The sequence below is a fragment of the Girardinichthys multiradiatus genome, chromosome 14 (genome assembly GCF_021462225.1).
Source record: "Girardinichthys multiradiatus isolate DD_20200921_A chromosome 14, DD_fGirMul_XY1, whole genome shotgun sequence".
Classification (NCBI taxonomy): domain Eukaryota; kingdom Metazoa; phylum Chordata; class Actinopteri; order Cyprinodontiformes; family Goodeidae; genus Girardinichthys; species Girardinichthys multiradiatus.
This window is the reverse complement of record NC_061807.1, coordinates 41487000-41511749: the sequence shown is the minus strand read 5'-3', so window position 1 is coordinate 41511749 and position 24750 is coordinate 41487000. Positions and strand designations below refer to the sequence as shown.

The 24750-nt window shown below is 39.6% G+C and overlaps 3 protein-coding genes across 10 annotated transcripts; 1 reads left to right on the top strand and 2 right to left on the bottom strand.

The window, feature by feature from the left end:
- Positions 1-888: 888 nt before the first annotated feature.
- Positions 889-5608, bottom strand: LOC124880982 (RNA-binding protein 4B-like). The gene is made up of 4 exons (XM_047386452.1): positions 5463-5608; positions 4692-5110; positions 3978-4613; positions 889-3730 (listed from the first exon to the last, which is right to left on the bottom strand). Exons 2-3 carry the CDS (start codon positions 5098-5100, stop codon positions 4000-4002), a joined length of 1023 nt encoding a protein of 340 aa, XP_047242408.1. The 5' UTR covers positions 5101-5110; positions 5463-5608; the 3' UTR covers positions 889-3730; positions 3978-3999.
- Positions 5609-13071: 7463 nt separating this feature from the next.
- On the top strand, positions 13072-14003 carry LOC124880465 (TRAF-interacting protein with FHA domain-containing protein A-like). The gene is made up of 2 exons (XM_047385589.1): positions 13072-13088; positions 13171-14003. Exon 2 carries the CDS (start codon positions 13178-13180, stop codon positions 13760-13762), a length of 585 nt encoding a protein of 194 aa, XP_047241545.1. The 5' UTR covers positions 13072-13088; positions 13171-13177; the 3' UTR covers positions 13763-14003.
- An 807-nt stretch (positions 14004-14810) lies between these two features.
- On the bottom strand, positions 14811-23422 carry LOC124880464 (RNA-binding protein 4.1-like). Of its 8 annotated transcripts, XR_007041355.1 has the most exons (8): positions 23280-23422; positions 22421-22849; positions 21038-21684; positions 19181-19250; positions 16434-16513; positions 15599-15811; positions 15117-15234; positions 14811-15048 (listed from the first exon to the last, which is right to left on the bottom strand). XR_007041355.1 is itself a non-coding variant. In XM_047385587.1 (4 exons), exons 2-3 carry the CDS (start codon positions 22827-22829, stop codon positions 21059-21061), a joined length of 1035 nt encoding a protein of 344 aa, XP_047241543.1. In that variant the 5' UTR covers positions 22830-22849; positions 23280-23422; the 3' UTR covers positions 20071-20740; positions 21038-21058. The 8 variants fall into 8 exon arrangements, 2 of the variants coding, with proteins under 2 accessions (XP_047241543.1, XP_047241544.1); XR_007041352.1 differs by having other exon boundaries at positions 15117-15811; XR_007041353.1 differs by having other exon boundaries at positions 14811-15234.
- Between the last annotated feature and the right edge of the window lie 1328 nt (positions 23423-24750).

Here is a 24750-nt window from a genome sequence, read left to right as displayed (position 1 = left end):
GCTTTGAAGAAAAAAAGCAATTCAGGTTTACAATGACCCAACTCATTCGATGCAATCTTCCTAACAACAAACCACTATAAAAACTCATTTATGCCCTCAGCTGTTCATTCTGAACAAGGATTACCTTAAACAGACATTGTTTATATCAGCTGTTTTTAACTATACGTTTTCAGGACAGTACATTCTGTATCTTTAGTTTATGAAGCTGTTGCTTTCAATTATATTGTTTCAATTGTGTTTATGTTGTATTGGTGCTTTTTTTTGCTAGAGGAATTTCCATCTCATAAGGTGATCGACAATATTTCTCATCTTGTTGATATTTAATATTCAAATTTTCTGAGACATAAAACTTGGGGTTTTCATTATTTTTCTGCAAACCATAGTCATTAAAACCAAAATAAAAGCTTAAAATATTACCCTATATGAAATAGATATATACGAGTTTCACTTTTTGTAATGAGTGACAAAAACACCTTAACATTTTCACTAGTCAAATTGTTTCAGATTTACCTGTTCTCCATCATTACTTAACAGGAGTCCCCCTACAGGCCTAGTATGGTAACTGCAGATTAAAATTCCTATTATTTCAATTTAAACAAATCCATTTATGTATTTAACTATAGTAAAAGTATTAGTAGTAGACAAACTAAACACTGCATGTGAACAAAGGTAAAACACTCCTGTTAATTCCGCTGTAAGTAAAATATATAAATCACTTTAAATATATTTTCATTTTTTTAAAGATAAAAAATTTCATAAAACTGTTAAAAATATTAGACTTTGCCAATATACACCAGAAAAAGTTCTCATTTAATTTCAAAATTTTAAATGTAGCCAAGTACATTTACACAAAACAAGACTTGTGGAAATTAATTTAACAGAGTCCAATCAATGGGTAAAACATTTTTAATGATGTAGGTCAGAAAAAGGACAAAAACTCAAATCAATCACTGTACATTTTAGAAAGATCAATTTTTTACCACTGCCAAAAATGACATCAACACAGGCTAAACAAAATGTTTTATCTTTACAAATGCAAATACAGATTGACCTTAAGTCATGCTAACTGGAAGAAAATATTAGGCACAACGAAATAAATCTTAAAGATTTTTTCAATATTTTTCTTTATTGTACCCTGAACACAGGATGTTATTTCATTGATTGAAAATACTTTTCAAACAATGTCACTTTACAGATGGATGACAAAACTAAATCAGACCAATTTGGTATTTGTAAAAGACTGGTTCCAATGCATTTTAGCATCAAAACAAAGGTCATAAGCATGGTGTAAACTACGTTTTCTCAAATTTCAGAATTAGTTTCCCATTAGTGAGCAACTGAGCTAATGTCTAGTAACCAAGATATGGATTGTCTCATCTCATTTAAAACCCAGACAAAGTAATTGTTACACATACAGAAGGACCGGTCCGGTACTATCATGATTTAAACGGACCAGCTATGGGTTTGCAGATGAGTAGATATGAGAAGATGGAGCATCTACAACAGGTACAAAACGAAATAAGTTGTGAACTCATATGTGAAGGCAGATCAGGAAGTTCCAGGAACAACCAAAAATTGGTCATAACAGAGTAAAACTTACCAACCAGAGGGTGGAGCCTGGTAAATGCATTAGCTAGGATTACCAGAGTTGGCATGCACCAGGTCGCGTGGTCTAATGTTGCAACAAACTTGTATGAGGGCCCTAAAACGGACTGTAACATATTTTGTAGAGTACACACAACCAGACAAATCCATGACAGCCTCATAAAAAACACAGATGCAACTCCAACCAACTCCAAAGTCCTAGTAATGCTTTATGTGGCAATAAGGTACCTAATGGGGCTGGTGATCTTAATCCATTAATTTTACTGCTGGACACTTAAGCAACCTGATGGTACCATGGCTACTGTGGTGATACCACTAATTTATGTCCTCTGGTGCCCTACCAGATGTACCAGCTTGATGCAAAGCCGATAATTTGCAGTTATTGTTGGTCTTGTATACTACTTTACATCCAAACTGGACTATTCCCTCTGAATGCTTAAAGTTTGTGATGGAGTATCAATATCCAATGACATGTTTTTAATTATATATGCCATTACCACAGGAGGAAAGAATGAGCAAAGTGGTGTATAAAATAACTTATTAAAAGGACGTTAGGAGAGTGCATTTAGAGAACAAGAGGATTTTCTGGCCCAAAATGAAGGTCCGTCTTGTAGGAACCATTCTCAGCTGTGCCAGTCCTGGATTGTGACGCAGTTAAGAGCCATGGCACTGCTCCTACCCATACAGATGATGAGGTTCTCTGAAACAGAAGCATTACAGAGAGAGCTGGCAAACTTATTGGAACCAAACGCTGTCTCAATCCAGGCCAGTCACGTGACACAGATTTACTTACATGAAAGCTTGATTGATCCAATACCAACAATTTTCCCCCGTACCTAACTGGGACTATTGACTAGACACGTACCAACGTTTCATAATAGAACAGGGGCATGTCAAGAGAGGCGCCTGCTATTCCACCACGCAATCAGCTGACTGGTATGCATGACGGGAATGTGTTTAGTTTTGTACATTGACAGTTTTTTCTGTACACCGTGCCTTTAAACAAGGTCCCAGGTGATTCTTACATAGTCAATGTCTGATCCTCTATACTGGTATTAACTGCATGGAATGGACATGTTTAGAATAAGCCATCTATGCCTCAGTTTTTTTGTCACCCATCTGTGAAGTCATACATAATAGTACAAACTCTAAAATTGTACAGCCTCATAATTCAGAGAAACGTTTAATTACTACAAACCCGTGCCTTGAAATTGATAACCTGCAGAAGCAGTAAAAACACAAACATAACATCTTACTGGTCTCAGTGATCCCTTGACTCACCTGCTGACTGTGAAGCTCTCCCGCAGCCTTTGGATATCAATCCTCGCCCCCAGGTCAAGCAAGGATTTGGCCCGGAAATATTTTGGGCACACTGGAAATGTGAAGTTTGAGTTGACTTTATTTAAATTGAGTGGATAGAGTCGGGTGGTACGCTAATGGGTGATAAAAACTGATCTTAAGGTCCGACAAAAGACGTCTTTTAATCAACGTGACGCTTTTACAAGGTTGTGATTTGTCACTTTTCCATTAAGCAACAGAATGTTAAAACAGTAAATAATTACAGACGGTTACAGAGATGGGAGGTGTTGCGCAGTGGGCATCGTGATCACTTTTACTAATCAAATGTTTTATGCTAAATTAAAATTTAACAGACTTTGCAAACGCACAGTATTCACTGCGAGGTTAAATGACCAGTGCTACCAGCTCAGACATTTTATTGATGTACGTTTCACAGCAAACGCCACAGAGGTTTAAATTTTTATGGAAAACATTCACATGATTAATCCAACGTGCAGATTGGAGAGTAAACTGAAATCGCCTTCAAAGGAATGCTGAGGTTATTTAGCTTTCTAATGTCACACACATTACGCTTAATCGAAATGGTTTAAATAAGACGCCCCATTCAGACATTTACCAGTAAAAATTCTACAGTACAATTCAACACTAAAACAGTCAGAAGATGGAAAAACAAAATTGTTCTAAACACTAAAAACCAAACAAACAGCCATTGACGTAAAGATTTCAGTTCCTTTTGAGTGTCGCAGAGGAACGCAACGCGCTCAGCCGCAGACAGGAGGATAAAGTCACGTGAATCAGGAAGCAGCGACGCAGTCGAACAACAATCCTGAAAAAAGAGCAAATGAAACAAATGAACGATTTGCCTCTGGGGGTGAACAGCACGTTGTTCCATTACTTCCGTTACCCTGTATGGAGGCCCATTTGTCAGCCAGCTTTCAGACAGAACATTTATTCTCTGACCTGTGTTACGAGATTGCAGGTTTCATCTCCAGTAACCTAAAGCTGCCTCTGCCTTTAGAATGACGAATTAAAGAGCGAGAATTTTTTTTTTTTTTACTCTGACCTAATCTCACCTTTAATATGCTGACGTCTTGCTTAGTAAGCGTAGCGTGCAGGCGGCGGCGGAGGCAGCCTGTCTGCGTAGGGGTCCCTTGCACGTGGAACTGCGTATGGAGAGCGCTCGTAGGTATAGCCGTTACTGGGTGGAGGGGGTAACGGTGTGCTAGGTGCCCTCCTGATTGGGCTGCGATCTCGGGCGTAGTACGATGAGGGGGGAGGCGGAGGGGGAGGAGGGAGGGGCCGACGCTCATATGGATCAAGCGCTGAGCTCATGAGGCGGTCTCGAACCACAGATGAGGGCGGAGGCGGAGGAGGTGGGGGAATAGCACGATGCTCTTCATAAGGAGAGATGGCATATGGACGGGCTCTGTACTTCTCATAGTAATCTACCACACTGTATCTCTCCCTGTCACTCTCATAGGGACGCTCTGGATAAACAGCCCGCCTGGGGGGAGGGGGCGGCAGAGGAGGAGCTGGGTAACCCGGAGGCATAGGCCGGGCCCTCATGTAACTGGGGGGGGGAGGCTCAGGGCGCTCTCCTGGGTAGCGTGGAGGCCAGTAGCCCCCCCTGTCTGGGGGAGGAGGTGGGTACTCTTCACATTCATCATATCTAGGTCGGCTCTTGGAAACCTGAACATGGATGCGTTTGTCTAAAAAAAGAAAAATGTCACAGAATAAGTTTTAGTCTAAGAGTGCATTGCTTAATTTTCCTCATGTTATTTGCTTACCTTGAAACTCTGAGTTATCAAGTCCTTTAATAGCATCCATGGCCTCATCATAGTTGGGCATGTGCACAAAAGCAAAATTTTTGACAATAGCACACTCTGTGACCGTACCGTACTCTTCAAACAGAGCTCGGAGCTCGTCATCAGAGCCCTTATCAACGTTGGCTACATGGAGTTTGACCGGGCCCTGATTCTTCCCGTGACTGGCCTCCACGTTGATAGGCGTGCCGTGGAGCTTGTGCAGATGAAGGCTCCTGATGGCTTTGGTGGCGGCCTTACGGTCATCCATGTGGACAAAGGCGAAGTTTTTAATAATGGCGCACTCAGTGACCTTGCCATACTCAGCAAAGAGGTCCTTGATCTCATCCTCGGTGGCTTCTCGGGGTAGGTTCCCCACAAAAATCTTCACCATTGCTGAGAATCTATTCAAACAAAACCAAAAATATATCCGCTAAATGAAAAATAGAAAGTAAACAAAGCAGAGTACAAAACACACAATTCACGCACAATTAATTGTTTTAATGCAATATATGTTCTTTTAAAATCTGAACGCAAAACTAATGGGTGTAAAATGGGACAATGATTGTATTTTCAGGTCGTCGTGTGACAATATTAGCTATAGCTGCTAGCTTCCTGTTTGAACGCTACAGCTGGACTACACCAAAATGTCGCAGCATTCAATCGCTGAGCTCGTTAGCTCGACGACAAGCGATATATTATCAAGAATAAGACGGAAATAAATCCATAATATAAAACGTAAGACAGTTTACTTACGGTTTTACGAGACGAGTTTTACGAGACGAGTTTTTCTAGAGAGTTCTACCCACGGACTTCCGGTTAGCGACGTCAACAGGAAGACGTTTGTAGCACCACACCGCCCCCTAGAGTGCGGTAGGTCAGTGTAATACAATAAACCCTGAGGAAAGTTATGCTCAAAATTAAAAGCCAATAGCATTACTGTCAATATTCTTCCTACTCCTCTTACAGATCATAAAGCAATATATATTTCAATAAATCTGTCTGATAGCCAGTCACAGAATAGGAAATCCTATTGGATTCTAAACAATTCATTACTTAAACTAGATGCAGTACAACAAAAAATCTCCCAAACAATCTCTTATTTTTTTGACAAAGCTAACATTGAAAATAAATATTGTACCAAATGTGAACTGTTTAAATTTGAGATTTCAAAGTTTCTAAGACAATATGGTTCAGATTTAATCAAATCAAACAAAGCTGAAGAAAATAAAATTATTTGTGAAATTCTTATGCTCTCCGAAAAAAATCCATTGGACTTGTCAAATGATGATAAAATAAAGTTTGCCATTTTGCAAAATAAACTGGATGGAATTTACAAAAACAGGGCTAAAGGAGCTTTTGTTAGATAAAGATTAAAATGGTTGGAAGAGGGTGAGAGTAACTCATCCTACTTTTTCAAATTAGAAAAGTATCGTGCTAAATCCAATACACTTCAACACTTAAATATAGAAGGACATAAATTATTGAAAATTATATCTGCTCTTTTTATAGTAAACTTTATACACCTAGTCACTCAAATAGAAACCCTGAACTCTTTAGGAACTCTATTAATACACAACATATTCTTGACTCTGAATGTAAGATTTGCGATTCTCCTCTCACAATTAATGAACTACTTTTATCTATTAATCATTTAAAAAATAATAAATCCCCTGGGTGAAACAGGTTAACAGGGGCATTTTATAAATAGTTTAGTGACCAGCTTGCTCCTTTTCTATCCAAAGTATTTTTAGAGAGCATTGAAAAAGGTACACTCCCCCCTACTTTAAATCAATGGATTATTACCCTTATACATAAGCCCAAGAAAGACAAACTGCTTATTGATAACTGGCATACTATAAGTCTTTTAAGTAATGATTACAAAATTCAAGCATCAGTTTTTGCAAAAACACTCAAATCAACTCTAAACACAATTATTTGATAGACACAATCTGGATTAATGCAACATAGACACATTTCCAACAATATATGCCTTGTTCTTGATATTCTGGACAATTCAGAATTAATTACAGATAATAGCTTTGTACTCTACTTGGATTTTTACAAAGGGTTTGATTCCATCAGTCACAACTTTATCTTCTGCTGTCTTCATAAATTCGGCTTTGGTACTTTCTTCTGCAATTCGATTGAAGTATTATATAATAATGCTAATTGGTCTGTCAAATTAAAGTTTAATTAAATGGTACCTCCCCTAGATTTAATCTTAATCGAGGAATTAGGCAGGGTTTCCCAGTTTCCCCTTATCTCTTTCTTTAGCCACTCAAATCCTTGCTGATTACATTTCTATGCATGAACTAAAGGGTATTTCTGTTTCTGGTAAAGAAATCAGAATTAGTTGACAATACTACTCTTATTTTAAGAGACAGCAGTCAAGTTTCACCTGCTTTAAACATAATCCAAACTTTCTCTGATGTTTCAGGACTTCACCTGAATTTAAAAAAAAATGTGAACTCTTTCCAGTTAAAGATTGTGCTTTTAATTCTATATGTAATATTCCTGTTAAAGAAAGTATCACATATTTAGGCGTGATTATCTCCAAGAACATCTCTGAAAGATGTTTATTAAATTTTGCTCCCTTAATTGATAAAACCAAAAAACGTTTTAATCTATGGCTTCAACGAGACCTAAGTTTTAGAGGACACGTATTGTTATCTAAAGCTGACGGGATATCACGGCTTACTTATTATGCACTCTCCCTGTATTTAGACAGTCAAACTCTTAAATTCCTCCTCCTCTGTCGTTACAATGTAGAGAAAATACCAGTAAAACTTTCTGCATTTCACAAACAAGCACTTCTTTCATGGGCACTTATATATAAACATAACTTTTCTCTTCATAATTTCTTTATCTGGAATAACCAATACATCGTTTACAAAAACAAGTCACTATTTTACCCTAAATGGTTCAACAATAAAATCCTTCTGGTGGGTCAGCTATTTAATAAAAATGGATGTTTACTGAGTTATAAAGAGTTCAATCTCAAATATAATCTCGCTGTAACTCCTAAAGAGTATGATATTGTGTTTGACGCTGTAACTAATGAAATATGTGAACTCTTTAGAAATAATGTTGTTGATGAAGATAAGTCCTTGTTAAATGTAACTGACACCACTGTTGGTAAAACTTCTTTTTCCTCAACATGTAAGAATAACAAAATTATTCATGCCCTGTTTTTTGTAATTGACATGTTACAAATAACTTTTGGAAGGAATGTAAAAACATTATAATTTGCAATATTGATGCCATGGTTTCACTGAGGTATGAGCATTAATTTTTGGCTGTAATATTTGGCAAATTTCATATTCACAAATGTAAGTTTTTATCATCTTCACCTTTTTTTCCAGTTTTGGTTAAGGAAATCGAACTATGTTTATCTACTGTTTGTAAGAGTACAAACAAAAAAACTATAAAAACATATGAATGTTGTATGTCAATTAATATTTTTAATTTGTCACAATGTGTCTTTTATTTTCTGTACCAACTGTATTTATTGTGGAAGCCTATCCTCCTGGCATACTTTGTCTTATATTCTATGTTCTATGTCCTGTCATGTCTTTGTATTTGTAAGCAAGATTAAAAAAAATAATAATAAAATGCTCAAAATGATTCATAACTCTGGCAGATCTAGATTTAAAGTGACTTTCATTCAATCAAGGAGTAGGTAGGAAACATGGCAGGTACCTTTCAAAATAACAAAAAAATCGAATTTTATTTACACTGTCTTAGAATGGCATGTAGACAATTATTTATAGTCTCATCAATAATCAATGTTAAAACATTTTACTGATGTTAAAGCAGTGAACCCCATTTAAGTGCTGACCAACTTTTTGCATGCTTCCACATTTTTCTTTGGAGCACAAAGTCATTCAGGCTGGAAGTCCTCCTTGCCATCACCCTAATCTTCAACACAGTGTCCGTTCTAACATCTTCATTTTAACATTCTTAATTGATTCTATCCTTAAGATTATAGTCTTTAGCGTTTTAAATCGTTATGCCCTAATCTTGCACAGGGTCATCCTACACCTTTCCCGTTTATTGGGTGAAAGCAGACACTGACCGTGCCAGAATTTGTATCCCTGTGAACAAACACTATCCCACATTTTTGATTTATAGTTCACAGATACTTCTTATAATGACCTACTACTCCTGAAAGACCTGTTGTTGCAGACACTTGTCACACTGAATCTGTAAACAATTAAGGGTTAGCCTATAATTTCCAAGGATTTCTTGTAAGCATTTGACCAAAAAAGATGATTATGTTTTCCCAGCAGGAGAGAGAGGGTTGACCGCAGGGCAACACTGAGAATAACAACCATTTAAAAAAAAAAAAAAAAAAAAGGAAAACTGCTATTTTTCCATAAATGTACCAATCTGTTTTAGAGATTGTTGAGAATATCTTAAAAAATGAGAACTTGTCTTTTTTGCGTCAAAAAGAACCATAAACAGACACCACCACTCTCCTTAACACAGCTAACACATCACCATTGGACTTTCTGACATCTCTATTTCCCTTTTAACTACTGTTAAAATGAACTGTATGCTTATTAAATGCAGTAATACATATAGGGGTTGGACAATGAAACTGAAACTGAAACTGACCACCTGTCAAATAGACCAGCAGATCATTTAAGTTTTGTAAGTTGCAAGGTGGGGCCTTCATGGATCAGACTGCAGTGCACATGATCTGCAACAATGCTAGGAGGTACAGGGGTTGGACAATGAAACTGAAACACCTGTCATTTTAGTGTGGGAGGTTTCATGGCTAAATTGGACCAGCCTGGTAGCCAGTCTTCATTGATTGCACATTGCACCAGTAAGAGCAGAGTGTGAAGGTTCAATTAGCAGGGTAAGAGCACAGTTTTGCTCAAAATATTGAAATGCACACAACATTATGGGTGACATACCAGAGTTCAAAAGAGGACAAATTGTTGGTGCACGTCTTGCTGGCGCATCTGTGACCAAGACAGCAAGTCTTTGTGATGTATCAAGAGCCACGGTATCCAATGGTAATGTCAGCATACCACCAAGAAGGACGAACCACAGCCAACAGGATTAACTGTGGACGCAAGAGGAAGCTGTCTGAAAGGGATGTTCGGGTGCTAACCCGGATTGTATCCAAAAAACATAAAACCACGGCTGCCCAAATCACGACAGAATTAAATGTGCACCTCAACTCTCCTGTTTCCAGCAGAACTGTCCGTCAGGAGCTCCACAGGGTCAATATACACGGCCGGGCTGCTACAGCCAAACCTTTGGTCACTCATGCCAATGCCAAACGTCAGTTTCAATGGTGCAAGGAGCGCAAATCTTGGGCTGTGGACAATGTGAAACATGTATTGTTCTCTGATGAGTCTACCTTTACTGTTTTCTTCTCATCTGGGAGAGTTACGGTGTGGAGAAGCCCCAAAGAAGCGTACCACCCAGACTGTTGCATGCCCAGAGTGAAGCATGGGGGTGGATCAGTGATGGTTTGGGCTGCCATATCATGGCATTCCCTTGGCCCAATACTTGTGATAGATGGGCGCGTCACTGCCAAGAACTACCGAACCATTCTTGAGGACCATGTGCATCCAATGGTTCAAACATTGTATCCTGAAGGCGCTGCCATGTATCAGGATGACAATGCACCAATACACACAGCAAGACTGGTGAAAGATTGGTTTGATGAACATGAAAGTGAAGTTGAACATCTCCCATGGCCTGCACAGTCACCAGATCTAAATATTATTGAGCCACTTTGGGGTGTTTTGGAGGAGCGAGTCAGGAAACGTTTTCCTCCACCAGTATCACGTAGTGACCTGGCCACTATCCTGCAAGAATAATGGCTTAAAATCCCTCTGACCACTGTGCAGGACTTGTATATGTCATTCCCAAGACGAATTGACGCTGTATTGGCCGCAAAAGGAGGCCCTACACCATACTAATAAAGTATTGTGGTCTAAAACTAGGTGTTTCAGGTTCATTGTCCAACCCCTGTACATTCTTATTTCATTACATTTGGCATCTGCTTCCTATGATCCTTTCATATGGTCTGGCAACAAAAATCTGTTTTAAAACAATAAAGCAGTCAACTGTGATGTCTTCAGGAAGGTGTGTTTTTGGTATCAGCAGACCAAACAATCTGGTGATCTGAGATCTGGAAATGATCCCAGATCCGTGTACATGTTGAGACTCTGAAGGGTTAATGTTTTTTTATAAATCGAGTTCACACTGACATGATTATCCTCATATTAGGCAAACGCTCTTGGTGTGTTCAATTAATCACGTCCGACACCACGTGAGAACAATAAATACGTCATTTTATGTTGTAATCCACAAACCAAACGATGAACTAACGAAACATATCTTTCACTTTTTTTCACAAAAGTGAAACATCACTACTTCCACGTTAGATTTGAGGCGGAGTCAAATAATGACCTTAAACATAATGTTTTTATTCAGCCATAATTCATTCAAATCAATTAAAAGGACACATTGCCAAGTATTGCAAACACTTGATGTTATGCATTCCATAGCTGACACAACCAGGGGTCATTACTTTTTCCACATACAGGCAGGTTTGCTTCAATAGCTTTTTCTTTAAGGAACACAATTTGTTTTAAACTACATTTTGATTTTACTCAGGTTATTGATGTCTGATGAATTTATGATGAACTGAAATATTTAAGTAAGACAAAAACACAAGAAACTTCAAATGGGGGAAATAATTTCTCACAGCACTACTGCTAAAAACGTAATTCGTACTTTTGACAGTACAAGCAGTACTACACTAGACATGTTGCTACAGTGTTGGGTTTGATGTGATTGCTGAATACAATTATTGGCCTAATAGGTTGACGTGGAAGAAATCTTATTTAGCAAAGAGAGAGATCAATGATTTTCACTCAGCCAGATTTTTATTATTGACCTTGCAAGGTAGAACGGCTTACAGCACCAGACATGTGATCAGGAGGTGTTCAGCTTCTGTTCAGACTAGTGTAAAGGAAAGGAACTCTCTTATAACAGCATTCCAGGGTAATTCCCATGAAGCTTGAGCCTCCTCAGGAGGGGCAGATGTAAAACATTTTGTTATTCTTCCCCAGACGTGTTGACTAAGGAATCTGAACTCTGTACCAAGTGTCCTCCTTATCTCGTATTTCTCAAACCCTGGAACAATCCTTTAGACTAAACAGAGCCATCTTCCCTCACCCCAAATATGAAATAGCACTATAGCTAACTAACTATCCAACAGTCAGATTCAGTTTATTATTCAAATTGGTTAAAAGTTTTAAAAGAGCAGAGAAGCACTGATCCAGGAGTACTTTCTATATGAAAGAAAAGTGAAAGAATAATGGTAATAGTTCCTTTAGTGGCTTCATCTAGGAGGCTAGATGAAGCCACACAATTTTATCTAAATTTTCCATCACAGAGGTAAATGAAAAACCACAAAAGGAGCCAATTCATTCGCAATTACTGGATGAATGACAAACTTTGTTCCAATTACCACCACAGGTACTGGTACCACAGTTAAAGAACAATGAGGGACCTTTTTTATGTTGCTGCAGAAATTTACACTCATAAAAAATATAAAATTATGTAGCATAGCTTGTGTTTTGTGTAACATATAACACAGTACTTTAAACAATGATGCCAGTCCTCATGAGGGATTTGGCTTTATAAGGACTATTCTTTTGAAACTAGAAATGAGTTGATGGAGATCTGATTGGATTTCATCTTCCTAAAGTATTTTTTACATATACCTTCACAATACCAACCATTTTGTCATAGTTAACGCCGTTCTAAGGTTTTTATTAATATTCATCAGTAATGGTTCCTCTGTTCAGACATATGGCTTCAGACACACCGTCCTGTCTTGCATCAGAAAGGAATTTCCAGTGATCTATTGTTGCTTTCAAGGTTTTACTGTAAAACTGTGTTCCAGCCGCCTTGAGAAAAAAAGAAACAAAAGTAGGGCTATGATTTTTTTTTTTTGTCTGATATAAATTCGTTTTCTTTCTTGGCTTTTTTAAAATCTAAGGGAGAAATCCTCCGTATCCTAGTCTTTTACCTTCTCAGTATTAATGATTTACTGCCCCAGCGGAATATTTTGTTATTAGAAGTTGTACATGAGTATGCCGAAGTAAGAAAAGTAGTAACTCCAGACGTGTACGTGAAAGCAGCATGGTCACAAAAGGGGCGTGTAAGTGAAAGAAGACACCAGTAACTTCTTGGGAAAGTACACAGCGCTTAGAATAACTCCAGCTTTCACTGCCAGCAGCTTCTCAGTGTTTTTGTTTTTTTTGGGGGGATCATAGTTGGGAATGTCGTCTTCCCTGTGAAGAGTGATTCTCTCTACATCGTCATTCTAAATAAAGCTTTCAGGTAGGACAAAAACATTTTTCACGTTGCATATTTGTAATGGTTTACTTCCAACAGCATTCCATTTCTTCTGATCTCTCGACAGAACCTTCATGATGAGCATGCCAGAGACACTGGAGACAGAGGAGGACCTTCTCACCTTTCTCCACATTAAGTTTTACCACCCGCAGCAGGCTTGTAAGGGTCTCTATAATTTGCTCCCCCTGGGGACCAGGACCAGACACTGTGCTGATGATCTTCTCAGGCTGGGCCGTGATACCCAGGCCTGCACCTACTCTCTGGCTGACCCCCGGGTGTCCCGCAAACAGCTGGCCATAAACGCCTACCGTACCCCCCACAGCACGAATTTGCTGTTTTCCATCCAGAATCTGAGCCAGAGGGGGCGACTGTCAGTGAACGGCTCCTCACTAAACTACCTGGAGAGGATGGACCTTCCAGACAAGGCTCTGATCCGGTTCGGAGAGTATGAGATGCTCATCATTCGAGAGTCCGGAGAGGCCAAGGCCAGTTTTGAGGTGGACCTAGAGGTGCTGCCAGTGCCTCCGTCCAGAGAGACATGCACCGTTATGCCTGGAAGGGCTTCTGTCATGGACACGGGCCTGATGTATCAATCTACAGCTGGGCTCAGAGAACTTGGACCTCAGGAGACTGATGAGACACTCATCTGTTATTCATGATGAAAATGACTATAAACGTGCAAAGTGAAATTTAAGATAAACTGATACTGACTTGTCAATGTGATCTATTTGGATTGAGTTCCACTTTTTCTCATATTATATTGCAATGTGTGTCATGGCTCCTTTTATGAAGATGTGAATATTGTAGCAGTTTGAAGTTGTCTTTAAGGTTAAACCATAAGTATTGTACACCTACATCTTTCCTGTGGTCGTTCTTAAAATTGTGTAAATTACAAGATCACTAAGTGGTACGAGTATTCCATCACAGCTTTGCTTCATATAAAAAGGTGAAAAAACATTGGTAGTTTTAATCTGAACAATAGATGTCTGGAAAACTCATCAATTTCTGAGTGAGTCCAGTAGCTTGCAATCAAAGTAAGTAGAAATGCACTGAAAATTCTGCTTTAGTAAATTTACTCATCACCTCTTACACACAAATGACAAGAACTGCAAGTTTCATCAATGCAAGGAAGACATGTCTAAAATGTGTTCAACCGTATTGACTAGCAAAACCTGCTGGCCATGAAAACAAAGAATCCAATCAGCGACACAATTTCTTGAAAGTACAAAAGGAAGAGAGTTTGCTTAAACATTTGCAGCTTTCTTGATAAATCTTGCCAAAAGAGGAACAGGGAAAAGCAAACATTCCTCTGTGGTTCAGAACTAACTTTTAGTCGCAACTTGAGCAAGAATTAGTTTCATTTCAAGAGGAAAAACTGCCTTTGCAATCAGTTCACAGATTAGTAGCACATCTGTAAATGTCAAAGAAAATAAACTGAATGAAATGTGTTAGAACCAGAAGTAGAGCTAATAGCATTTGTGTTCAACATTTAAAGATCAGGCCAAACTTTTTACAATGGTTGCCATGACAGCCTAACTCACCAGGTTGCAAATCTTGACAAGTTAATACAATTATACAAGTCTTTATATGTATTATTTCAGCATTCAAAAGTTTGTAAAATAATGTTCTTAGAAGGCGATCAAAATAAAATAACAGAAGATTTAAAGAATCTAATTGCTAATTAATAGACCAAAAATGTCAAGAAAATTCAGACCATAAAACTTTTTAATACATCAAAGAAATATAAAACATGACAACAGTTTTGCAGTATGATGTCACAGAAGATAAAACATAACCAATAGGGGATTTTGTTTTTCCCTGAACTCATCATTTTAGCAGCCAGGATTTGGAAAGAATAGAAGTTGGGGACTTTCTGGAGGCTTGGGACATTCTGTTCCAGCTCCTCCCACCAATGGACTGAACTCCCACAGGATGTGCAGTTCTCCTTTTAAAAGAGCACAATGTTCAGTCAAGTTTTGCAAACCTCAAAAGACTTTTTAGGCTTGTAAATACCTGACATGGTGTACAGTGTGTCGCCAAGGATACCAACGGCGTGAATTCTCTCTGTCTAGCTAGCTTAGTGATTGCTATAAAACACAGGCGATCGTCTTCTCATATTTGCAATGGTTACCTCCAGAAAAGAAGAAAGCAATCATCATATTGCATCTTTACATACTAACAAGCCCGCAAATACTCCCAAAAGCTCCACAGCGCCACCATGTAGGAAGTTCTGTGCTGTTCATGGGGAGGAAATTGATAGCGTGACAGACTGCATCTCAAACACACACACACACACCAAACCCCCTCATGACTTGACAGTGTTTCTCCAACAACAAGTCCAGGATAAATCCCAAGATAAAGGCTCTGCCCAAATAGAAGTCAGCATCCAGGGAACTGGCACTGCAATATTGGACTCTTATGTTCATCTGAACTATAAACTGGACTGGAGACACAACACTGATGCACTTTACAGGAAGGGTCAGAGCAGACTCTACCTGCTAAGGAGGCTGAGATCTTTTGTAGTCCAGGGGGATCTCTTGAAGAGCTTTTTTGACTCTGTGGTGCTATCTGCCATCTTCTATGGTGTAGTTTGTTGGAGGAGCAGCTCATCTACAGCTGGGAGGAAGTGGTTAGATGACCTCATCAGGAAGACCATCCCTGTCACAAGTTCCCCCTTTGATCCAATGCAGGTAGAAGACAGAAGAACTCTAGAAAAAAAATTACAATTAGAGGCAATTTTTCATCATGATTCATCATGATTTACACGTTTCAGTATGCAGTCTAAATTCTATCATCGGTTAATTTCTCACCATTGGTTACTAGAAATAAATTTGTTTGCTTTTTTTGTAACAACCAATCACAGCCCTTAGAAGACAGCATCACACCTAGCAACGGGGTCAACCACACGTCCCTAAGATAGGAATTTCTGTCATCTCCTCGCTCAAAGTCGCTCTCAGCAGTGACCAGAATCACTCTTAACCTAGAAGTCCTTGCCAAGCATTTTTAGGTTAAGATAGGAGCTCTCTGAGAGGACTCTGGGAATATTTGTGAATATGGGCCCTGAAGTTTTTTTATCCAAGATGTTAGAGTGCATTGCAGAAGTTATAAGGAAAGGTCAACACTGACCCTTAAATTCTTATGCATTTGGTAATAAACAGCTTTCAGAAACTCAAATGTCTTTGATCTTTAGTATAATACATATACATCTAAAAACCAGAAGTATAAAGAGAGGTTTAGAAAAACCTAAACCTAAAAAACGATTCTATTACATCACTCCCAAATCATTAGGCCATAAGTAAAGATGAAATATTCTAACTCATGATGCCTTACCTCAGAATATTGAACAATCTGATTTTGTCTCTCTGACTTATGTTGGAATTCTCTTTTTCAGCATCAGTAAACCGAGAAACCTGTAGTAGAAAAAAAAGCACATCAGTGATCCCAAAAGGTTTCATCAACTTCCAGATTTAAAGAACAATGCAAAGTTTTTTTTTTAAATATGCATGTGGACTATAGACCAGACGTTTGGAAGTGAGGTGAATACAAACCAAACATTTTAAGCAACTTCAAGTTTTTGTTTAGAGTGCCATTCTTAAAAATCCTGATGGCTATAATCAGAATTTTTCAGCTCTGTTTTATTTGATACTCTGAATATGAAGCTCATTCCAAAGTCAAGGTGCAACCATCTTGAAAGAATGATCACCTCCAATTTTATGTTTGAGAAACAGTTCAATTTGAAGAATGCAGCGTCAACATCGCAATAGTAAAAGGAGGTTGACAATGCATTGACCTGAAACTGAATTTAAAAATGAAATATAGAATTACCATGTAGCCAGCGCAAAGACATTAAAACAAGAATGATAAGCCACTGTCCTCAATTCACCTTTAGGAAAACACTGACAACTGTTGAATAAATGTAAATAAAAGGGCTTAGATTTAGGGATAAAACTTCAGTGCCTCAACCAAAATAAATGAATAAAAAAAAAACATCTGCATATTGTATATATGCAATGGTGTTACTGTCAGAGGTCATTACTTGAAAAGAAGAAAGGTCTAGACATGAAAAACACAAATGCCTGATAATTACATAAATAGGTTGATCTATTGTCTTCTGCTTATCAGACATTGGGTCACAGAGTTAACAGATTCAGGAGGGAAACCCAGACGTCCCTCTCCAACTCACACTGGAAGTTCCCCAGGTTTTCCCATGGCAGAAGGGAAAGATGGTACCTCCAGCATTTTCTAGGTCAACTACAGGGTCACCACTTAATGGTAATTGCCCAGAAAACCCCCCAGATGTCCAAGCTCCGCATCCGTTCTCTAAGGCCGTCTCCAGCCACCCTTCTGAGGAAGCCAATCACTTGGATCTGGGATTTAGGTCTTTAATTGTGATCCATGTCACATGACTATAGGAGACAGCTGTAACATAGTCACCTTGCTAAACAGTTTTCCTGTTTGATTCAGTTATTTCTTCACCACAACAACCAGGAGCAACACTCGTACTACTGCCAACAAGGACCCAATCCCTTTATCCATCACCTGCTTTGTCAAACCATCACTCATGGACAAAACACCAAGATCCACCACTTGTTAACTTAGGTCTACACTTCATCCTGCAACACCTCGACCATCCAGGGACGTACGCCAGGATCCTGTTTGTAGACTTCAGCTCGGCCTTCAACACTATCATACCAGACATCCTCCACCAGAAGCTCACACAGCTCAACGTCCCAGCCTCCACCTGTCAGTGGATCAACAGCTTCCTGACAGACCGACAGCAGCAGGTGAGACTGGGGAGCATCTTCTCCCGATCCAGATCAATAGGTACTGGTGCCCCCCAGGGGTGTGTTCTATCCCCACTCCTCTTCTCTCTGTACACAAATGACTGCACCTCATCGGACTCGTCTGTGAAATTCCTTAAGTTTGCAGACGACACCACTGTCATTGGACTGATCCAGGACGGTGATGAGTCTGCATACAGACAGCAGGTGGATCGGCTGGTACACTGGTGTTGTCAGAACTACCTGGAACTCAACCCACTCAAGACTGTGGAAACGGTGGTGGACTTTCGGAGAACACCACCCCCATTCACCCCCCTCACCATCCTCAACAACAACAGTGTATCGGCCGTTGACCACTTCAGGTTCTTAGGAACCACCATCTCTGAGGACCTGAGATGGTCTTCACACATAGACACTGTTTGAAAGAAGGCCCAGCAGAGACTGTACTTCCTGAGGCAACTCAAGAAGTTCAACCTTCCACAGGAGCTGCTGGTCATCTTCTACACTGCCATCATTCAATCTGTCCTGTCTTCATCTATCTCAGTGTGGTTTGGCTCATCCACAAAACAGGACAGGTCCAGACTGCAACAAATAATCAGGACTGCAGAGAAAATAATCAGAGCTGACCTTCCCTCCATCCAGGACTTATACAGGTCTAGGGTCAGAAAAAGAGCTGCAAAAATCTCTGCAGACCCCACACACCCTGCACATAAACTGTTTAGAGTTTTACCTTCAGGCTGCCGCTACAGAGCACTGTTCACTAAAATCAGCCGCCACAGAGACAGTTTCTTCCCCCAGGCTGTTTCTCTGTTGAACATTCAATAGAGTACAGAACAACAGCATACAGATGTTGAAAATGCATATATGTGTATATTGTATATATGTATACTCTTTAATGCAAAAAACAAAAACCAGAGAGCAAAGTGTACCGGAGTCAAATTCCTTGTTTGTATGTACAAACATTACAATAAAGCTAATTCTGATTTTGGAGGCAAAGACTGACCCAACAGGGATGGTGAAATAATCCGTCATGTTCCAGATGAGAGCCGTAGCCACACAGAGTAGATGACTCATCCCAATCACTTACCAATCAGCCGCAAACTGCTCCAGTCCACACTGAAGACGTCAACAGCGTAGCAAAAAGCAACTCCAAACACTGTCAAGTTCATTTTGTTTCAAAGTATACCAATAAAAGTTTTTTAGAGTTGCACTTATGTGATCTACCTTCCAAACGTTTGACCTGTGATATATTTACTGACGGTAACCGCTTTGAGAGACAGCTGAGATGGCATTTACCTTGTTCCTCTTGCTTGACATCAGGGATGACTTACCAGGGGATAGCCTATCCTGTAGATGGCTTAACCACCTACAAAGAGCACAGATAACACAAATACCAAAACTGCAAGCAATCTGATTTTTTAAACGGAAGTTAACGCTCAAAGACAGCAATGGAGAGTGGAAATGATGGGAAGAAGGCACTGAATGAAATGAGAAAAGAAAATTAAGCCTTTTAAGCAACTATTTATCAGAGAAGAAGGCCACCCCTAAAATGATTCGATGTATGGCAGGTGGAGTAGGAAGAGTTGGATGCAGCAACCGGTGTGATTAAGAAATTCGGCCGAGATAAACCAGACTTGATTTGCGCTTAACGGTTGCTGGTTGGCTTTCTATGACGTCAAGCTAATGGAGACAGCTAAACAGGCGGCAGCATTTAGGTCACGTGCCACAGCTGCTTCACACCAACAGTACGGCCTTAGGTGCCGATTAGGAAGTATGTCCCAGAAACGTCTCGTTTTGTTTCTTTTGGCTGGCTTCAAAACTTTGCCATCCACATATTAGGCGTTGCGCTAAATAGGTCAGCAAAGCCAGACAATTTTAATTCCTTTGTATATTGTAATTGAGGCTCGAAAACTGTGGGAAAAGTTTTCTCAAAAGAAGAAGAAAAAAAAAAAAGGACCAAAGAGCGTTATTAGTGTTATATTATATATAGGGTTGGAGATATTCCAAATGGCATTTTCCTCACAAACTGCAAACCCAGTTAAATAAACCTTCCCCATTAAGTTTCAGGCTGGAAACTATTAAAAATAAAAAGGTGAAAGCAGTAGCACGCCTAGATTCAGCTGCACCTGCTGAACAATTACCGCCTACCAAGCACAACCAGGAATAATTTCACAGTTAAATTCTGCTTTTGGTTTCATTTGTTTATTAAAAGCCTTGAAATAAAAAGCAACTTGAAAAGTTAATACAATTCACACAGAACGAGCCTACAGTTCAGATTTTCGCAAGAAATTTTAACAAAGTGTAAAAAGGAAAACAAACAAAAAAACACACTGAAACTTTAGAGGTCTTTCCAACAATTCTCGCAAATCTTTAAGATTTTTGGACAACCACCCACACTAGGCATTATATTAAAGCACTCCTTAACTGATTTTGAATTACTGAACATCTTCTATAAATCAACCAATAAGCGTATACTTGAACTAATTCTGATTGCAAAGACCACAGATTTGGTTGTAAAGGCAGTCCCTTATTATGAAAACATACCAAGCTCTCCAGAGGCTATTAGAAAAGATTTAAACAAAGTATTGTTTTGGGTTTAGACTAATGCGTCACACTGCAAACAGTCTCAATAAACTGTTCTGCTAAACACTTTCAGAATATCGGAAGAGAGAAAACAAGTTGAGGAACACAAAGTTCATGAACACCTCGAAGATGGAGTTGTATGTTTTTAAATACGAGGCCGTCCGCAATATCTTCCTGTAAGCCTCAGGTGAACGCAACGCGATCCGCCATAGACGTGGTGGGTGTATAGCGCCACGTGCATCAGCAGACGACGATCTTGTCATATTCTAAAACCTGAAAAGAGAGCATACGAAACATGTCAAAGGAGCGCATTGTGATAAGAACTCGCGCAGAACTGATTGTACTGTACCAATATTTCAAGCCTTAAGCAGCAAACTGCATGCTAGGTTTGGTTTAAGTGATTGGTTGTTTATTTGATGGCTGAAGAAGATCTGCTGGAATTAACAGTTTTAGTTGATGGTACCGATACGAGATGGGATTCTACCTCAACTTACGCATAAAAAACAAAAAAGAAAACATCCAAATACTTCTAATAAGCCAAACAACATGAAACATTGTCTCGGTTCTCACCTTGTGTTACACTCTGGCCCTCTAATAGCCTGCATAGCGAGGTGGTGGTGGGGGAGGCACTCTCTCCGCATAGGGATCCCGGACACGGGGCGCCGCGTACAACGTAGCCCTGGACATCGGCGAGAGCCGAGAGCGCTCATAGGAATACCCATTCCCAGCTGTCGAAGTAGGTGGAGGGGGGATTCTCCTGATCGGGCTCCGGTCCCTCAGAACATAAGTAGGCGGGGCCGGAAGAGGACGCCGCTCATAAGGGTCAAGTGACCCTGTCATCCCGAGCCGTTCTCTAACCAGAGCTGATGAAGGAGGCGGAGGAGGCGGTATGGCACGCCTATCGTCATAACTTGTAGTGCTGTAAGGACGGGCTCTGTATTTCTCATAATAATCCACTGCCCCATAGGATACTCTGTCGCCATAACTACGGTCGGGATACGGCACTCGTCTCACAGGAGGGGGTGGTGGTAGAGGGGAAGGAGGTGGAGGAGGAGGGGCGTAAGCAGACATGCGTCCTCTGTAGGGAGGCTCAGGCCTCGCCACCGGGTAATACGAAGGAAAGTAGCCTCCTCTGCCTGGTGGAGGTGGATAATCGTCCTCATCCTCAGGGCCCCCTCTCGGTCTGCTTTTTGATACCTGAACGTGAATACGTTTTCCTAAGGGACAAAAAAACGAAAAGAGTATGTTGGATTGAAAAGTCTTTAGGAAAACCCCCCCCCCCGGATCTTCCAACATAGACTACTGGTGCATCTCATTAGAATGTCATTAATGTTTAGTTATTTGAGCGGAAAGAATATAACTGATAAATAGATTCACAATAATATATTCCTAGCATTCATTTCTGTTATAGACCGATAAAAAAGAACCGCATCACAGCAATGTCAGCTTACTGAGAAGTACTATACAATACGGGAGACCCCCGAGTGGGCTTTGCTTCAACCTCTCAAGGCTGCAGATGTCACTGTTGCTTCTGCATCTTTTGCTACAATATATTTCCCTCAACCTTGCATTAATATGCTCAGATACAATAATCTGAACAGCCAGCTTTTTTCAGCTAGGACTTTTTGGGGGTTACCCTTCCTGTGGAGACTGTCAAACGCTGTCTGCAGGAAAGCGGTGCACTGATAGCGTAGGCCATACCATAATAGTTCCGTATTAAATATCTGATCTTATTAACATTCCGAGGAACAGAATTTTGGGTTTTCATAAGCTGTGAGCCGTAGTCATCAAAATCAACAGCTACGTGCTTAAAATACCACACGACCTGTGTGATGAATATGCATAATTTATCAGTTTCAGTTTGTGAATTGAAATCCAGAAATAAATCCCCTTTTCAGCCATACAGTCTAACTTATTGGGAAGCACCTATACAATGCAGTCACACTTACTTACCCTTAAACTCTGTGTTATCCAGGCCCTCCAGAGCATCCATGGCTTCATCATAATGAGGCATGTGGACAAATGCAAAGTTCTTTACAATTGAACACTCTGTGACTGTGCCGTACTCTTCAAACAGGTCGCGCAGCTCACTATCAAAGCCCTTCTCAACATTGGCAATGTGGAGCTTCACGGGACCCTGGTTCTTCCCTCTGCTGGGCTCCACGTTGATGGGCCTGCCGTCCAGCTTGTGCAGATGGAGCTCACGGATAGCTTTGGTGGCCGACTTGCGATCATCCATGTGGACGAACGCATAGTTTTTGTACTTCGCGCATTCCGTCACTGTGCCGTACTTCAGAAAGAGAGCTTCGATGTCCTCTCTCGCCGTTTCCGGAGAGAGGTTACCGATGAAAATCTTCACCATGGTTGCTCCAGTGTACCGTCCTAAGCGGAGGGAGGAGAAATGGAAACGGGTTGATGGGCAGAAATCTGAGCTCTAATGGCGAAACTACACCGCCATTATCAGGAAGAAAGAAAGACTAAAGTTGGGGGGAAGAAACATGAAAAATAACGGACATTTTACAGATATTTGCATTTACAATGGGGCGTTAGCCTGTGAATACGCATTAAAATATAGGAGTAACTTTAAACGGAAAGCCAAAAAAAGCTCACTTGTTTGTACTTCCTGCCCAGAGCTCCTAGCCGGTTTGCTAATGGCAAGCTAGCATTAGCTACACAGTACGCAGGAATTACCGTTGCTATCAAATACAATTTTGGGTTTGGCCAAACGTTTTGTACACGAATGTAAATGTGGACGCATATGAATTGAAGTAATACAACCGATAAGATCAAAAATGCAAACTATCTTACTCACTGTTTGGGGATAACGAGATCGAAAGAAACTCCAATCACACATATATCAAAGAGGTGGCTGGCGGTATGCTGGAAGTAGGAATCTGATTGGGGGGCACAGACGCCAATCAAAATCCACGAAAGTTGATTGGTTGAAGAAAACTACGCGGAAAAGGTTGGTCTTTCATGCCAATTGTATGTTACGTAAAAAGTTTCCTGGTTCAACAACTTCTGCTAATGTATTTTATCGTTAGTAACTCAAAAACTATTTGAAATAGAATTTAGAATTATATTACAATAAATGTATATGTAAACTCTAACGATTTGTACTAGTATTTAATTGAAAAAAGTCCAAATATCAAAATTGCCACAGCATCAGTTTTAATAACAGTAAAATGGTGTAAATAGTATATTTACGCAATTTTTTTTTTTGCATACTAAATCTTCCTGTAAATTCTTAAGCTCTCTTACCTGAACTGCACATGTGAGATCCTCCAAAGTGTCTCAATAATACTGAGTTGCAGAAATTTCATTTTTTTCTACTGTAACCAATGATAGGTTGACCTTGTTGACCCCTCTCCAAGTGGAGTTTATGGTGGTGGCTGTATATGCTCTAACATAACTTTGGTCCAGAAGTTCTGAGTCCTGCTCATTCAAGAGGACTTGCTGCAAAGCTTATAATCTCATGCATTTGGATGGGCTTCCTTAGATATGAAACTTATATCAACTGGCATTATAAACAAAATGACGATCATATTACAAGGAACACACTGGAATGTATGTTTTTAATTTAAAGTCTGTACGGGTAATTGCCATCCATCAGATCCTTTGATAATTCGTTCACCTTGCCCATGGCTTAGAATCAGGAATATCAGTACTGGATTAAAAACTGGTTGAAACATGCAGGTGGTAGGTATGTCTCACTACTAGTTCTAGTTAGTGAGGCATTTAAAAATAACACAACTAACGTCATCCAGCACCGTTTATTTTAGCTTCACCAAACACCTTACTTTTTCTATCTTTCTATCTATAGTGTACCACAGAAACAGAAAGCGCAAAGACTTTCATACAGAAACCTTTATGAGGAATCTCTTACCCAAGAGTGTACTGTTGTGCACCTTAAAGTGTGTTTCCAAGTAGAAAGACACAGCATCCGGAATAAAAAAAAAAAGTCTTCATGGGGTTACATGGATGTAAAGATAAATACGGGTTTATGTGTAGAGATTAACGTCATCTCTCACCCACCAGATTTTATTCAACCTTAAATAGTGATGAAAATAAATCCCGATTGGCGTAGTGTATTTTCTTCTATTTGCAGTACTTTCTTGCCATCTATTCAAAAGGTTTAACATAGGCTTTACTATGTACTGTAAAGTTTATAAATTTCATGTTGAAACTACTTCATTTTATGTTACTACGTTCATGTATTGGACTTAAAATCTTTTTATCTCCATTTTCCTTTGGGAAAATAACACTAATAATGATACTGCCAC

Coding starts and splice junctions, on each gene's coding strand:
- LOC124880464 (XM_047385587.1), bottom strand. CDS start 22,829: ATGGTGAAGATTTTCATCGGTAACCTCTCTCCGGAAACGGCGAGAGAG. Junction 21,685..22,420: donor GGATAACACAGAGTTTAAGG/GTAAGTAAGTGT, acceptor TTTGTCCCTTAG/GAAAACGTATTCACGTTCAG.
- LOC124880465 (XM_047385589.1), top strand. CDS start 13,178: ATGATGAGCATGCCAGAGACACTGGAGACAGAGGAGGACCTTCTCACC.
- LOC124880982 (XM_047386452.1), bottom strand. CDS start 5,100: ATGGTGAAGATTTTTGTGGGGAACCTACCCCGAGAAGCCACCGAGGAT. Junction 4,614..4,691: donor TGATAACTCAGAGTTTCAAG/GTAAGCAAATAA, acceptor TTCTTTTTTTAG/ACAAACGCATCCATGTTCAG.